At 44.8% G+C, this 18,108-nt stretch overlaps 1 protein-coding gene across 1 annotated transcript; it reads left to right on the forward strand.

Moving 5' to 3' along the window:
• The first annotated feature begins 918 nt into the window (after nucleotides 1-918).
• Nucleotides 919-16,328, forward strand: AMBP (alpha-1-microglobulin/bikunin precursor). The gene is made up of 10 exons (XM_088459133.1): nucleotides 919-1,073; nucleotides 5,318-5,460; nucleotides 7,059-7,135; nucleotides 7,321-7,434; nucleotides 9,449-9,550; nucleotides 11,304-11,341; nucleotides 13,340-13,421; nucleotides 15,139-15,306; nucleotides 15,771-15,944; nucleotides 16,049-16,328. The coding sequence occupies exons 1-10, from the start codon at nucleotides 978-980 to the stop codon at nucleotides 16,066-16,068; spliced, it is 1,014 nt and encodes a 337-aa protein (XP_088315259.1). The 5' UTR covers nucleotides 919-977; the 3' UTR covers nucleotides 16,069-16,328.
• The last annotated feature ends 1,780 nt before the right edge of the window (nucleotides 16,329-18,108 follow it).

Below are 18,108 nucleotides of genomic sequence, written 5' to 3' on the forward strand. Positions count from 1 at the left end.
TTGGTGGGATTGGAGGAGATAAAAATTCTCTGGAGGTGCTCTAGTCCTGGAGAGCCCGTTCTGGCATGAAAAATAGTTTGAGCCCATTTCAGGTAAACAAACACATAATAGCGTTGCCTAGTGGTCGACCGTATTTCCGCTAACCCAAACATGGACAGTGGGGGCAATGAGAAAGGTTTGATGGAGACAATGGCCACAGTTCCTAGTGGGAGACCGGCAAGAGCCCTGCAGAGACATCAAGTACATGCCAAGGCTGATGGAACTGGTGGGGCGGGGAGAAGAACGACCTAATGTTGGGGGATCAGGAGAGTTGCGGAGAAGTATGGCGAAGAGGTCCGGAGGCAGAGATACAATTCCCAAGGTGAGGGGACGTCAGCTCTTGTGCAGAACCGGTGAATCACTGTCAAACTATTAAGTGCGAGTTGCAGGAGTTTGTTAATGGAGGAAGCTTATCAAGTGATTGCCTGGAGCCCATTTTATTAGCTTCAGTTGTGTGCACGCTGCACCCATGAAACTGGTTTCAAAAGGGGTGCAGGGGACCCAAGAGAGTCTGGGCTAGTCAGGGGAACCTGAGGAAGAGGTCGGTGCATGTTGCAGTGCACCTACACCACCAGCAGGTGCTACACTTAATCTCAGACTTTTGCTTTCAACATATGGACCTTGTCATGGGCCGAAGGTAAACAATTTAAAAAGTGAAAGGATGAGTGTTATTGATTTGCAGTCCCTTCTGCTGACTCCAGTCCACCTGTAAGCCCCCCCAGTATTGAGACATGATCTAGGCAGGTGGGTGGGAGCTATAAGTTTTGATCAATACGGTCTTGGCTATTGGTCAGATTTTCTGATGAGACATTGGATCCTGTGTACAGATTTCTAGCCCCAGCGAGAACCTCACCACATCAAGTTTACAGCCAGCAGAGAGTGTGTCCACAGCAGATTCTCTCCAAGGGGAACCAGAGGCTCCAACAGTGACCACGAAGATGTATTTACTTCTCCTGGCTGCTGTCCTGGCAACAGTGACCGCTAACCCAGCGCAGACCGACGTCCCCACCCAGGAGAATTTTGAGGCCACAAGGGTAAGCAATGCGACAGCAACAAAATGCTTAACAATAAAATACAAAAAATTGTAAAATCAGTGTAATGTTAGTAACAGGTTAATATATTATTATTACTATTATTTTTAATATATTCATATAATCTAATATTTGTTTTTTCCTATCTTATGGGCCGTAAATACAAAAGGGATGCTTAAACGCAGAGTGGTAACTTTTTAGAATCACTTGATACAGGTTATTTGACTGCGCCTTCAGAAACTGCGAATACATGCCGCCGGATCACCATACGTTTCCTAGACTCTAAATTTTATGTTACGTTTATTGATTAGGAGTCAGACTCAGGGGGGTATTCAAATAGGCTGCAAAAAGCCGTCATTGACGCCATTTTCGCCTGTTTCAATTATCCCCGTATTCAATTTCAAAGACTTTTCACAGGTGCGAAAAGTCTTTCTTAATAAACAGGGATAAGTTTTAGCCATGTAATACATGGTGAAAAAAAGTGCAGAATTGGGGTTTTGGGGTATGAAGTATTAAAAAGTAGCCTGCACCCCTTGTAATGTCCCCCAAAGGTTTTCAATGTAAATTTAAAAAAAAAAATGTCCTCTGGGCACCCCCAAAAATTTACTTTTATTGTGGTGGTGATAAAAAAAATGGGGGACAAAGTTCTAAAATAGCGAAATTGATTCCAGAGGGGTTTCCAAATATGCGCCAGGTGTTTTCTAGCATGCGGTATTAGCGGCAGGTGCATTTTTGAAGAATTAAAAAAAAAAATTACTATAGGACTTAAAAATATGCTTGCACCCATTTTCATGTACCCCAAATTTGATGGGCATAGTTATATCCCCCCCCAAAAAAAATAATACATAAATGCTATTCTTCAACACTTCTTCACAGGCGCATTTATGCACCTGCCGCGGCTATTTAAAAACCCCGACTACCTTCAGCAGGCCAAGTCGGGGGTACCCATAGTGATCCCCTATGTCAGACCATCTTTAGGGGGGTGCCAGGATGATTTCCCAAAAATTCCCAGGACTTTTCAATACGTACCTTTCTGCCGGGGTCCGTTTTCCCCTGCTAAAACGGCGATGAGGGCGAAAAGTCCGACCTCTGACTTTTCGCCCCATATTGAATATGGCCCTATGGCTGGATCTTGCTCTATGCTGTTTATATATGATTATTTAATGCATATTGGGAATGGAGGTTTCCACATTATGGGCTCCATTTTCAAACGAGTTTCAGCTGTTAAAACTCGTTGCACATGGTAAATGCCACTTTGTCCTATTGCAACCATTATTTACTAACGAACGGTAATGATAACTTACCGTTCGTTTCCCTTAAATGAACTCTCCAGGCGCTGGCTTCTGTTGAACAGCGCTCACAAGCGCTGTGGCGTGTTCCGTCCAATCAGTGTACAGCACTCGGCACCCGCCCTCTCTCTCCCCTCTTTGATTCTATTCTGCACTGAGTTTATTATTCTCTTTTTTTTTCATATACTTATATATTATATATGCTGTAAAAAAATTTTTTTTATTTTTCTCTGCTTTGCTCTGCAATTTGTGTATGTGTTATTTATATTAGGTGTTCTATATCCTGATGGATACGTCTTTACGACTTTGATGTGTGATAATTATTGTTGTTGTGTTTTTTTTTTGTTTTACTGTTACCAATTGAAATACAAACCCATTTTCCACCAGAGAGCAGGGAAAATAGGAATATAGAAAGACAATCTCCAAGTCATCTAGCTGATTGAAGATATGATTTGCAAAGGATGGAATGAATATCCATATTATTATAGAAATTAACCTCAGTATTAGCAAGTCCAGGCACTGAGGTATTAGCTAGGATCTCTGGAGATCACCTTCAGCGTCTCTAGCTATCCTCCAATCGGCAGCTGGCTTTCATAATCTGCACTGGATCTCCCCTGCTCTAGGGAGACTCAGTTGTGATCAGATGAGGGACTCATATGGAAGATGTCGCTGGTTAGACTCACTATGACCTGCGATACTTTTCCGCCTCCCGGACTTTTCGCCTGTTTTGCAGGCAGAAAAGTATTGCGCGCGTGCCCGCTTATCCCTGTATTCAATTTGAAAGTGGGTGAAAATGGGACCCGGCGAAACTGAAACAAGTGGAAAGTCATGTCAGATTTGGGGAAATCAGCCTGACACCCCCCAAAAGATGCTCTGACATGGCGGTTAGCTATGGTACCCCCCGATTTGGCTTGCTGAAGGTATTTGGTGTTTTTAAACGGGCTCAATAGCTGCTAAATAGCGTTTTTGTATAAGTGATGAAGAATAGTATTCAGGAGGTTTTTTTGCAGATAACTTATCCCAGCAAATTTGGGGTGCTTGAAAATGGGGGTCAGCATATTTAAAAGTTGCTAAAGTTAAGTAGAAAAAATCGTGAAAAATCCACCTGCCGCAAACACCTGTAATGAAAAAAAAAAACACCTGGGGCATACTTGGGGACCCCCCTGGAGTCTAGTTCGCTAGTTTTTAACTTCGCCCCCAAAATGTTGGTTTTTTGGGGGGTCGTGTTAAGTGCTTTTTAAAAAAAAAAAAAATTGACACAGTTTACCTTTGGGGGGCTGTCTGAAGGCTGCAGGGGGGCTCCCGCAACATTGCACCCCAAAACCCCAATTCCGCACTTTTTTCCGCCTGCTCTTCATAGGCAAAACTTTTTCGCCTATTACATTGCACTGACTTTCCGCCTCTTGAAATTGAATACGGCGATACTTTTAGTTGGCGCACACCCAGGATATCCCAGAGTCGGCGCCGTTCGCACCAGAGCCGCGTCTGCAATGACCCGGGTCTTCCGGCGTGGAAGTGGATGCTTGGAGAGGACGTCATCTCCAAGCGCCACTGAAGCCGGGCAATCGGCCGGCATGCGGCGCGCGCCAGGTCATCGTTACCCGGATCACGCTGTTTACACTCCAGGGTTTCACAGGGCAATATCCCTGGTTTTAGCTCTGGTGTAAAAGGGGTATTATATAGCGCATGTATAGTCTGTTACACTTTATAATAGGGAACAAAGCAGTGTTAAATATAAGACCGGGTCCGGGTGATAGACGTAGAAAGAGGTAAAAGGGCCCTGCCTTACAATGTTAAAGGGGAAATAAATTCAGAATGACTGCTGCGAGTTGCCGGAGTCTGGAGCATTTAGCTGCCAACTCGCGACCACCAGCACTCACAGAATTGCGCAGGAAAATCTGCGGCGCAGACGCACACGTGACCACACATCGCTCAGACATTGAATCGTACCTAAATGTCGTTAAGAACAACTTAGAGATTAGGGAAGTGAGGAGTTTCGTTATTGGTAGCGTAGCGATACACGTGACCAGCACTGACAAACCGATAGACTTCTAATAATCATTTCCGATGGCAAAACTCTTCTTCCCACAAATTACTACAGGACTGCGCTGTACCTCCATATGCTCTATAAGCACTGACTGAGCCTCTCCACATTTTGCACCTGCTAGCAGGGCATGCTGGATCGTGTAGTTCCATAGCAGCAGCTTTACTAAGCCCTGTCTAGATAATGAAGGTGCGTACACACAATGATTTTTTGAACGATTTAACTAGAACGACGACGTTATCGTTAAATCGTTTATAAAATCATTCATCTTTTTAAGGTGAACGATAATCGTTCATGCGCATTCCCATTTGTAGTTTATCGTTCATTCTGACTGTCCAACAAACGATCTTCGTTTAGAAAATCGTTCATGTTGTACAGAATGAACGATGAATGATGTCCAATGTCCATTCACTGTATGCATGATTAAAAAAATCGTTCATCGTTCATGAAAATCGTTCATTCATTTAGTAACCAATGATTTTATATAAACGATTGTCGTTCACTTTTTCAAGGGAAAATCTGGCCGAAAAACATTCAATAAAATCGATGCTTACTAACATCGTTATGTGTGTACGCAGCTTTGATGTTTTTAATCAGTCAAAGTGAAAGACCAAACCTTTCAGCTCCACTACCCGCAAACTGGCCCCCCCCCCGAGGCCAGCCCAGGCGAAGACGCAAGTTAACCCTTTCTGCTCCAGGCCAGAAGATGAATATTGCTCAGTTGCCTTGGCCAGAGATTATTCATATTCTGCAGAGATTACTTAATGTTATTATAACTTAATTTACCAATGTAGCATGAGGGGAGAAATAAAATATTGCAAGTATTGTGGCTTGTTGCTAAATAGGCCCTTAAATGGCTAAATGACGGGGTAACGTTTGCCAGGATCTCTCACCTCACCTTATGTCGCTATCAGATCTTCGGAAAGTGGTATGATGTTGCCATCGGCTCCACGTGTAAATGGGTCACACTGTACAAGGACAGTTTTGACGTGGGGACTCTGGAGCTCAGCGAGGGTCAGACGGACAATGAGATCCAAGTCATCAGCACAAGGATGAGGTACAAATCTTCCTACAATTACAGGGCACCTCTTACCACAAACCTATTTCCTAATCCAATGGTATAAAATAAAACCATGTATAAATCATGATTGTATGTGTTCCCGAGACTGTCACTTGCATTAATTGTAATTTGTAAGTAAAAAGTCAGTGAATCCCCAAAGTCGGTTGTCAAGGCAACCTAACAGTCCAGGTTTTCAGGATATCTATGCTTGTGCATAGATGGTATAATTAAAAATGACTGAGGTACTAATTAAGTCATCTGTGCTCAAGTATGGATATCCTGAAAACCTGGACTGTTAGGGTGCCATGAGGACAGAGTTCGGGAGCCACTGGCTTAAGGTATATTTAACCTCAAACTCGGACCTCAGAACCCAAAACAGTGCATGTTTTCCAGGTCTCCTCACAGAATCGCAAGTGAAATAATTAGCTCCACCTGTGGATCTTATAAAATGTGTCAGTGAGTAATGAATACACCTGCTGGGTGACCTGGAAAACGTGACCTTATCCACTCTTTCTCTTTGGTATCATGCATCTCCCCCTTAGGGGCATATGTAACAAAGCTGTTTTGCAATAAAAATGCTGTTTAAAATGTTTTAATTTTAATTTTTTTTGTGTATTTATTGCATTTTTATGTTTTCAGATGTATTATATTTACATTGTATCTCATTTTTGTTGCAGTGTTTTTTTTACATTAGTGATAACGCAGAACAGTTCCAGTACCATAGAAATTAATTGAATTGCGTGAATTTTCATATGCAGCAAAATCTTCTGGTTTTTTTTTTTTTTTGCCTCATTGCTTCTGTAATTTATCAGAATGATCTGGAGGTGTAATTTGGAACAGGAGTGATTTTTTTTTTGTAACCTTAAACAGTAATGTCAATGTAATTCTTAATTAAAAATATATAATATTGTATTGTAAAATATATTTAGTATTAATTAAATTTGCATTTAATAATTTATTTATTTATTTAAATTCATTTAATTTATTTCATTAACAATCAGTATTAGGGAAAATAAATTTTATATATATATACACATACACACACACACAAACGGTGGACTTAACACTTGAACTAGTGCCTACAGAGTTTCCCAAACACAGTCCTCAAGGCTCCCCAACAGCTCAGGTTTTTGAGATATCCATGTTTGGCAGCAGGCGGCTTAATCAGTACCTGTCAACTTGATTTAACCACCTGTGTACTTGTTAAATAAATAGTCCTGTCTTCACCACGATTTGCATGGTGATGTCTTTACCAGAGACCAGCGAAGATGATTGCCGGGCATACCCAGCGGATGCAATCACCGACAAGGGGCCTTTGGGGATAGGGAGGGTTTTTTCCTAAAAAAAAAAATGCCAAAGCATTAGCAGGCCTACTAGTTGGCGGGAATGTCCCAAATATTGAACCAGTGAAGGGGCGTAACTCATCAGAAAGTGGGTGTAACTTAACATGAACGCGGCCAGATCTGGGCGGGGCTTGGGGGACTGTGTTATTTTGACCAGATTTTGCATTTTAAAATGCTACAAGTGCATATGAATAGTGAAGGAAATAAAATAATAGGTAATTCACCCATTCTGTTACTTTTCCCTCCTTACAGACGTGGAAAATGCTCCCAATTTAATACCTCATATGAGAAAACAGATGTTCCTGGGAAATTTAATTACGTCATAGAAAGTAAGTTCCAAAACGTACCTCAAAAACCGCCCCGACCTCCATTACTTTAGTTACCGCACATACAACTGGAAGATCTCTGACAAGAACTGGTCAGGGTTTGGCCAATTACAATTCGTTACTACAATCAGTACACAGCGTCTCCCACATGGATTACCGCACTCAGTACCTTCTTGTCCTCCCTACAGAATTCAATGCACAATTCAAGACTTATGTCGTCTTTACCAATTATTATGAGTATTTAACGCTGCTGATGAGGAAAACGAAGAAAGGCGAAACAACCACAACGGTTAAATTGTACGGTGAGTATGGTTTTAAGGATTGTCCTTCACACAGATATAGTTCTTCCAACCCCAATATAATCTATTTACAGGAATCGGGGTCGGATCATGAAGTAATAGATGACAAAACTTTAATTTTGAGAATAATTAACTGTTAAATCCCCCCCAAAACTATTAATCTGCCTCTAAATTTGCCTCTCTAGTGCCCTTGGGTATAAAGGCCACCTTAGACAGCAAACACTCGCTGATATTTGCATAGTAACTGGAAACATTGGGGCTTATTCTGAGTTGGAAAAATATCTAACGTTTTTTCTGGAACAAAATATACTGCAATACAAGGGGGCGAATAAATTTATTATTTTTGCATGAGGAGTAATACTGGCGGCTTTTGCATGTAGCCCAGCTGTATTTTTACAATACAATTGGGATACGCGCCTCCCAGTGTAGCATGGTTTTACCAAGGTGCAAAGTTACTTTTTTGCCTAGATTAAAATACAGACCCAGTTGTGCTCATCTGTCTGAATTTACATACAGTATGTGCTCAGCAAACAGACCTCAGCTACACACAGGATGACATCATTGAGGTTACCTCCAATATTTTGTGGCAGGGAGCGGCTGTGTGTGTTTTGAGAACGGACTTACTTCAGACTGTACATTTATACCTTTGCTTATATACCACCGAGTACGCCAATTTATGTTGGAGAATAATCCCAATACGCTCTGTGATCCAGCACTCAAGACGACACTAACGCTGGCCATACACGCTGCAATTATCGGGATGATCCGCCCGATTTCGGCGGATCGCCGCGATAATTGTAGCGTGGGGGTGGGCGACCGAGGGTTAAATATTGCTCGGTCGGGCATGCTGGATTGTCCAGCATGCCCGTCCGATGCGATATTTACCCGGTAACTGTCAGCCGCATCGGGCAGTGTATGCCCAGCGCGGCCGACAGACAGACATTTCCTGTGTTCCTTCCTACGGAAGGAACAGGGAAATGTCTCCTCCCCCGGGGGCGGAGCGCAGATGTCGGGCTATACACTGAGATTTCTCTCACAGTGTATGCCGCGGACATCTGCGGCTGGCAGCCGGCCAGATAAAATGTCTGTCGGTCTGACAGACATTTTATCTTGCCGTGTATGCCCAGCATAAGTGTGAGTTTTTAGAAGTGAGTTTTAGAAGAGATGTTATCCATAGCAACCAATCAGATTCTAGCTATTATCTTCTAGAAGGTTCTAGTTAAAATGTTAAGTAGAATCTGATTGGTTGCTATGGGCAACACATACTTACCTACCTTTTAGAATCTCTTCCCGGGAGAAGCCCGGGTAAGAGAAGCAGCAGGGGGCCGATGGGGGCGGGGCCAACGATGTGTGTAATTAAGCCCCGCCCCCTCGTGGCAAAACTGCAGCGATTGGGTGAAATTTACATAGGGGGCGGGGCCAAATGCTGTGATTCATGCAGAATCACATCTTAAGTCCCGCCCCCTTCACGGAGACCCGCGATCGACGCGGGTATTCTCCTCATTCTGCCCACTTCACTAGGAAGTGGGCAGAATGCGGGAGAAATGCCTACCCTTCCGGGGGTGCGGGTGGTTACCCGAAAAATCGGGAGCCTCCCGCGAAAACCGGGAGGATAGGCATGTATGGGGCAACATCACTTTTAAAACTCACTTCTAAAAACTCTCACTTTAGTAAATGTACCCCTTAGCCTTAGTATAACCTTCTGTGAACTAGATGGGGTGTGACATACCCCACAAAGATTTTTAAACTCCTATAAACTTTTTTAAAAAATACTGCGCGCAAGTTGCTGCTTCGTGTAGTTGCGACGTTGGTAGTTTGCATAGTGATGGCAGTTTAGAGCGGCGAGCACTAGCGCAGTGAGTACACATGTGTGAAGTGCGTGTACTCCCCACCTAGTTCACCAAAGGTTAGAGATGTTACATAGTGAAACACATCAATTTTGGGACAACACTTAATGACATTTCACTATGCCCCCAATGTCATAACCTCAAAAGTCTGTTTTTCTTTATTAATTTAGGGCGTACCCCGGAGCTGAGGCAAAGTCTTATTGATGACTTCAAGCAGTTCGCTTTGGAGCAGGGTATTCTGGAGGAATCCATCTTTACTCTGCGCAACAAAGGTCCCTTTCTGCCTAATTTTATCTGTCAGAATGTTTGTCTTTTAGGACTGTGGGCCTGATTCAGAGCCGCTCGCAAGCGGCTCGATGTTTCCCCACTGAACATGCGATGCGTCCAGCGTGCGCGAGCCCTGTCCAGCGACTGAAGCTCAGTCGCTCCGGGGCTCGCTACAAGACGGGACGGCTGTCGATGGTGAGTGACAGCTCGCTCCGTTATGTAGCCGGATAGGGGGAGTGGCTGCACAAATGCAGGCGTTCCCTTAGGAACGCCTGGCATTTGTGGGAGGCCCTACTGACATCACTAGTGATGTCAGTAGTGGACTTCCTGCTCTATTAGAGCAGGAAGTCCACTCAGCCTTGCGGTAGCCGAGACCCTACCACAGGGTCTCATTGCAAGGCCGATGGCCGCGATTATCGTGACAGCCTCCTGGCCGCTCGCACAAGCTGTGGGAGGTCTGAACACCCCAAGCATCTACCTTACTTATTTCTTACGGGGAAATATACAGTATTATACCTATGAGAGAAATACAGTGGAGAAGTCACCCATAGCAACATATTAGCTTCTAACTGTCATTTCATGGAATGTGCTAGATAAATAATAGCTAGGAGCTGATCGGTTGCTATGGGCAACTTCTCCACTGATCTCCCTCTAAGGCAGAGGTTCCCAAACTCGGTCCTCAAGACACCCTAACGGTCCAGGTTTTAAGGATAACCATGCTTGGACGCAGGGGACTTAGGCCCTGATTCAGAGCCGGACGCTCTGACCAGAGCGCTCGCTCTGAATCAGGGCCCACCTCCATAATTATGGAGCGTCCTCCTGGACGCTCGTATAGCTGTGGGTCACCACCCACAGCCTATACGAGCGTGCAGGTTGTTGGCCGCGATGGTCTTGACCATCGCGACCATCGCCACTGCGAGCCGGAGCCTGCGGTTGAGTTTCTCAACCGCAAGGCCCGGAGTGATTTTGGCTCTATCAGAGCCAAAATCACTCCCACTGACATCACTAGTGATCTGGGAGGCACGCCCCTGGCACGCCCACCAAAGGGGGCGTGCTGTCAATCAACATCAACAGCACGCCCCCTTTGATCAGACACAACGAGCGAAGGAAAGTCCTTCGCTCGTCGCGTCTGGCGCATGCGCAGTGCACACCATCGACCCACTTGCGAGCGGACAGCCGCTTGCGTGTGGTTCTTAATTGAGTCCCTTAATTAGTACCTTTGATTTAACCATCTGTGCTCAACCATGGATATCCTTAAAACCTGGACTGTTAGGGTGCCTTGAGGATAGAGCTTGGGAACCCCTGCTCTAAAGTTTAAAACATCTCCCCTTCAGCGTGAAGTTGGGGCGGGTACAATCTATTCTCGGGAGTTTGGTGCTGAGCTGTGACATCATAGCCCCGAGCCACCCCCACTGACCATTACAAACATGGAGGAGCAGTCGGCAGCTTCACAGGCAAGAAGCTACCAGCTGCTGCCTCTCCATGTCAGCAGCCGATGCCCTGCCAAAATATGCCCCCTCATGCTGGTTGCCAAGTGCCCCCCACCCAATCCCAATAAATGCTGTGATGCCACAGGGGCTTCCATAACCTTCAAACAGCAAATCACATTTTAGGTGCCTGCATAGAGTAACACTAGGCAAAGCTGGTTTCTCTTCTGAAAGAATGCAAGATGGCTGTCATGTAAGAAAATGTTCATAAAACGTTTAGATCTCATAACTGCAATAAAAAAAAAGCTCTTTATTTTCCGTCTCTGAACAGGTGAATGCACCCCAGGGGACATCGAGGTGACGCACACGGTAAGGTTCAAATATTCTCGGCCTGTTACAAGATGTGTCGCTGCGTAGAATTTAAACTGCTAATTGTGTCATGGGAATCCCAGAAAGACTGTAAATTGTGATATGAAGAGAAATGTACTGGGGGCGGCTTACTATTCCAAACTGAGGGCCTGATTCAGACCCGGACGCTATTTGCGGACGCTCGTTCTTAAAAAGGGGCCGGATATTTAAATTGAGCGCTCGCTCTTTGCGGTGTGTTGACGCTTCTATGTCTGAGCGAACGTCCGAAAAATGCGCTCGCTATTTTGTAAAGACGCCTCTTTGCCGTTCGCATCACACATCATCTCCGTTATTTATTAGATTAATCGGGAACATCGAAAGGCATCTGAACTGCTTGCAGTGCTTGTGATAGGATTTACTTACCGCTATCACTGCGAACAGTTCAGGCTAAAAGACAACCAAGTGACGTGGTCGATGACGCTCCTTTACTAATTATGCACACCCATTAAACGCCGTTTTGACCGTTAGGCACGCCTGCGTTCGGATCTCCACTCCCCCGTTTTCAAGCACCTTCCCCTGTTACCACCCACAAACGGTACATTCTGTCAATCAAATTAGCAGCCCTCGTTGTTTTGCGAGCACATGATTTCCGACCGCAATGACTGTTTTGCGCATGGCGAACCATACGCATGCGTAGTTGTGCGAACATCGCTCAGAGCGAACGAGGCCCAGAATTTGCTCTAAGTCTGACCGATACATTTACAGGCACCCTCAAAATACTGCGCCTTATTTACAGGTGGAAGGAAATCCTGGATGGTACAATTAGGCACCCTGGTAACACCAAGGAGAAGCACCTTCTACCTGAACGCTAAATTGCAGTGTAAAAATAAAGCTGCCCAGTATTTCTTTATTTTCTTGTGTGTAAATTAATATCAGATGAAACAATCAGATTCTATGTATAAATTTCTAGGATGCAGTATAGAAAGGATACAGAGCCGGATTAAGGTGGAGGGCGACAGGGGCGGTCGTACCGGTGCCCCCACACATAGAGGGGCCCCCGCACAGGGTCAATCTGACCCTGCTGAGAACATGTGTCCTGTTCCCGGGTGGGGGCCGGGCTCAGAAGCCGCTTTTGCATGCAGCACAGACTCAGAGCGGCCCCTCATCAGCGTCACATAACATGTCCGTGACTCAGGAGCAGTTCTGCCGACCGGGGACATCAGGTGAGAGAGTCTCCGTATGGGGCTGGGGGAGGGGGGTAGGCACAGGTGCCGTGTGGCTTGGAGGGGGCCCCCACAACTTAGTTGCCTCTGGGCCCCCTCAAGCCTTAATCCGGCCCTGAAAGGATAGCTACAATCTGATTGGTTGCTATGGGCAACACCACCACTTTTCATGTTTAGAAGCTTTGGTAAATCTAGCCCTAGGTATCGGTGCCTGCCTATGTTTATATGTATTTGGTGATATTATGTGATGTGGAGCAGGAATGTGGGGAAATGCCCAGAAGGGATTATTGTCCGACAACAGTATTAGGGGGGCCTATTCATTAACCGATAAATGTCCCGGTAACCAATCAGAAGCGCTAGTTCCGCATATTTAGGTTACCGTACCATTCATCATTAGGGGTTCCAAATGGACCCCCTGATATTCAGCAAACTCCGAAAACTGAGTTTTCGGAGTTTGCTGCCGAGAACAAGCGCCATCTTCAGACGGCGCTTGTTCTCAGATCCCTGCTCCTTCCAATGGGAAGGAGTTTCAGGGATGCGAAGAGGGATCCGAGCGGATCCCTCCGCCGCCTCCTCACAACCTCCCCGGCGGCTGTGCGCATGAGGACAAGTGGAGGTATTGAGCATAGCAACCAATCAGCTTCTATCTCTCATATCTTCTACTACATTCTATAACATGATAGCTAGAAGCGGATTGGTGATCATGGGGAACGCCTACACTTGTACTCTTTAGAAGATTTGATAAATCTCCCCCTTGATATGGAAAGTTGTAACTACATTTGTTTTCTACGCACAGAGATCCCAGAGAGCAGTTGCCAATGAGGAAGAGGAGGGGTCCGGAGGATTGGATAACACCCCGTTCACCAAAAACAGGGCCGGTGGGTGTATCATCATCATCATCATGGCTATGGGAGAAATTATTCTATATTTTAAATGTTTTCTCTCACCTGACTCACAACATGTGTATGTGTTTTATAAGAGGGTTCAAGTACAGAATGTGCTGTAACCCACATCAACCACCGTAGCAGGGTTTGGAAGCAGGGAAGGCCATATACCATCGATGGTTAACAACCAACGGTGGATAACTACTGATGGTCAATGGTTTTGTTATCAATGGCAGAGATGCAATGGTTTTCTTTTCCCTTTCTCCCTGGCGACGGGACACTTGCGGCACAGCCTCCCAACTCTTATTGGTCCAGTGAGTAAAATAGCAGGGATGACCATTGGTTGGACAAAATCACTGATACTTCCCGTCGATGGTTTCATACTATAAGATTAACGGACAATTTTACCATCGATGGTGACCACTGGGGGTAATGCACCGATGGCCATCCCTCCCTAGTCGCAGCTTAGTTAGTCATGCTGCGGTGACTCAAATGTGCAAACTTTAGCTCCTTCCGATGGGAGGGAAACAATCTGCTCTAGGCATGTCCACAGAGGCTGTGGAAATCTTGATGCAGCCAGGTTCAAATCTATGCAACACATGAAGTGGTGGCCGCCCCAATGATCCTTTCCTGTAGGGATTGAAGACAACAACGAGCAGCATTTTAGTAGAGGGGCTGCTACAAGTGATGGTAGGCAGGACTATATAGTGGCATCTGCAAAAATGCTCCGTACAGTCATATTTTACATAGAAGATGCCCCAGGAAAGTCGTACGACCCTGCATGGTGGGACACAGCTGTGGAATATGCTTTTGCATATGCAAACTAGATTTTTTTAGTCAAGGATACGATAACAAGCTCATAGGCCCACAAGTTACTCTGCAGTGTAGTGGTAGCAGACAGAAAATGTAGAGTTTCCAAACTCCGTCATTACAGTCCAAGTTTTAAGGATTTCCATGACTGAGGGGCCTATTCATCAAACAATAAATGGCTCGGCAACCATGCAGAAACGCTAGTTTCCGCATATTTAGGTTACTGGGCCATTCGTCATCATCACAGGGTCTGATAGAACCCCCTGATATTCAGCAAACTCCGAAAACTGAAAACTTCCGAGAACAAGCGCCATCTTCAGACGGCGCTTGCTCTCGTAGCCCCGCTCCTTCCTAAGGTAAGGAATTCCGGGGATGCAAAGGGGATCCCTCCGCCGCCTTCTCACGGACTCCCTTGAAGCAGCTGTACGCATGCGTAGCCGGGCCGACGGGGAGGAGGTAAGTTACGCAATATATATCTGTAGCTGCGATACTAACCGAGGGGACAGCTGCTTTTCGGAGCATCTGTCCCCGCACCGGAGCAATGATGAATTGCTCGGGTGTAATCTATCCCCGCTTTGAGTTGGATACTTAAGTACCCCTCGCAGCGAGACCATTCCTTAATCATCGGAGGCCTCAGATGATGAATAAGCCCCTTAATTAGTACCTCAGTCAATTTAACCATCTGGACTCACACGTGGACATCCTTAAAACTTGGACTGTATGTAATGATGGAGATTGCGAAACTCTGATACATTGTAATAAATATTATATATTTATATAATATATATTGAGCCTGCCAGCGCAGTATATAATATATGGATAGCGCTGCTTTAAATAAGCATCCTCAACGGTATGATAGAAATCACGGTGGTTCCCTCTAAAGGTCTCCATTTTCTTCCAGCATCCTGTCACGTGGCCCCAGTTCCTGGCCCATGCTTGGGATCGAAACTCCGCTATTTCTACAATTCTTCTTCCATGGCCTGCGAGACTTTCCACTATGGCGGCTGCCTCGGAAACTACAACAACTTTGAGACAGAACGATATTGTCTTCAGACGTGCAGAACAGAGGGTGGGTACATGCAAGCGACTGGCATAATTTCATGGTAATAAGTTAGTCTATATTCATCCAAATAACATGTCCACCCCTCACCAAAAATATGCATGTCATGTGAGCTCAACCAAGTGGCTACAAAAATATTACGAATGATAGAATTTTTTTTTTTCTTTTAAAGTTACGCCCTTTCTTGGGAGTTACAGCCAAGCCTGGAATGCATAGGAAAAAAATCTTGCCCCATTTTCCATGACCTTTAATACTAAGATCCAGTGACCACTGAGCTTTGAGTCGCTACAGTGATACCACTGTTGCTTGGGAATGGATAGGCTGGATTCTCATGAATAAAGGTCTCAACTACACAAAATGGGCACCTCCACCATTAAGCACGGCTTAATAATTGGTACTCCCACAAGTGACACTGACTGCCATCATCTTCTAATTTGGGTCCCAGCCTGATCTTCTCATCTTCTCCCTTCTAGCGGCCTGTCGCTTACCCATCCTGACCGGCCCATGCAAATTAACCCAGAACCGCTGGGCCTTTGACTCTACTCTGGGGAAATGTATTACCTTCCAATATGGCGGCTGCAAAGGAAATGGTAATCACTTTTACACGGAGAAGGAATGCAAGGAGTACTGTGGGATACCATCAAATGGTAGGTATACGGGACATACTAATACTTCAGTGGATTTAAAGTACACTTGTTTATCTTCTAAAGTATAATTTCTAAATCGTTGTTCTGTGTGTTCTTTATTCTAGACAACGAAGAATTTATTTAGAATTAGAATTAGCGGCTGGAGGATTTCCTGCACTGTCCAGTCCTCCCCAACCTCATATTATGTAAAAGGGTAGAATGCATAGAGGAATAGGTGTAATCAAGTGTAAAATGTCCAAATAAACGGTTTATTATTTCATAATTGGCTCTATTAGCAGTGTGGTAGGTGGTGGGGTCCTTAAATCATGCACAACAAGAAACAAAGATGGCCGCTCCATCCTGTAACCCCACAATGAACACAGAGACTGAGGCAATTCCTGGAGACTACGCCAATTTCCCATACTGAATGTGGATTGCTAATGCAGGATTGTGGAAAAACTGGTCCTTGTAAAACATTTTTTTACTAATAAACTACAATCATGTCTCTAGTGTCCATGTCCACCTTCCAAACTTAAATTAAGGAAATAGCGTGTTCCATGGTATAACTAGCATTATTGCTGCTATAGGTCCCCTGGGCCCGTAACAAGTGTTATTAGGGGCGTACTGGGGCACTGTGTGGCATAATGTTAATGGGTAGTGCTTCATTGTGGAATCATTTAAACTGGAGGTGATAGCGTGGCATAACTGGGAACTAGGGGCACTAAGGCATAATGGGAACTGGGGGCACGAAGGCATAATGGGAAGTGGGGAGCTACTGTGTAACATAAAATGAACGTTGTGGGCCCATTCAAAATGTTGCTATGGGGTCCATAAAGGCCACACTTGCAATATAGGTTCCAGGGATATAAATATAGTTCCAGTTTAAGTCTTATGTATAACTAAGAGGGTAGATTAGATTTTCCAAGGAGATATAGAGCACAAAACGAAAAATGTGAAGCATTAACTAGTAGATGCTGTCAAGATGAAGGGCCTATTTGTATGTGGAGGCCTGGAGCCAGTGCCGTAACTAGGGTATTTGGAGCCCAGGGCGTGATGAAAAACAAATCTCCCCCCCCCTACTAGTTTGTCCGCTCACCAAATGTGGAAAACACTGATCGGGAACGGCGGCCCCACGCATACACGCCGCCATTCCACCGGCTTCCAGAACAGGTGCCCCGGATGTACCAGACAAATGATAGGCAGAATGAATCTGATTGGTTGCTATGGGCAACACCTCCATTTATTTTGTAAACCCGCACTAGTAAAATTACCCCTTTCATACATACAGTAGGTCATCAATTAGTATCTGTTTATTTTATAAGTATTCACTCGAAAACTTGGAGGAATCACATGTACTAGAGAGGTTTAAGGGATTTCAAAATATAAAATACTCCTTTCTGTAAGAGTCCCTATGATGGGCGAGTGCCCCTTTCCAAACAAGAGCTTCATTATGAAGAGCGAAGAACACTTACATCAAATCTCAGGAAAAAATAAATAAATATATATATTGAAGAAAAGTACCAGTAAGATTATAAGAAGATTTATTACTACCTACTATGCCCCTGGAGCGCTATCAAGTCCAACAACAAAATAATGAAACCCGATAAAGACAAAAAAGGCACAACTGTTCATTTGCCTGGACAGGTCGTCATATAAAGTGAGCTATAAAGCGAGCCAAGGTGGGCATCTGTTAGGAAGGCCACCAAGAGGCCTAAAGGAAATTATTATATACCACAGATCTCCAACTCACTGAGAATCTGTGGAAAAATATTTTACAATTGTCCCACTCTGTACACTCTGCACCCATATTATATTATACGTCCCATGGCGGCCATTTTCCTGGAGATTTGTGCTTGCGTAGTCTCCAGAAACGTAGGGCAGGCGCCATGTACCCATAGACCTGCACATGCACAGTAGTGTCTAGCACAAAGCCAGGCCCCCTCCTCTATTAAACCGCCCCTGCCCCAGACACATAGCTGGATTCACAGCCAAAGGTGCCTCTGCAAATATTTATCATCATCATCATAAGTTATGTATACAGCACTGACCACCATGTTACACAGCACTTCACAGAGAAAATTTGTCACTTACATTAATTCCTTCGTCCCTTGGAGCCTAAAGTCAAATTCTCCCCTAACACACTCTAGGCTTAATTTTATCAAAATACAATTAACTGACCAGTATA

This window comes from Taudactylus pleione, unplaced genomic scaffold (assembly GCF_031769625.1).
Source record: "Taudactylus pleione unplaced genomic scaffold, aTauple2 ptg000897l, whole genome shotgun sequence".
Taxonomy (NCBI): domain Eukaryota; kingdom Metazoa; phylum Chordata; class Amphibia; order Anura; family Myobatrachidae; genus Taudactylus; species Taudactylus pleione.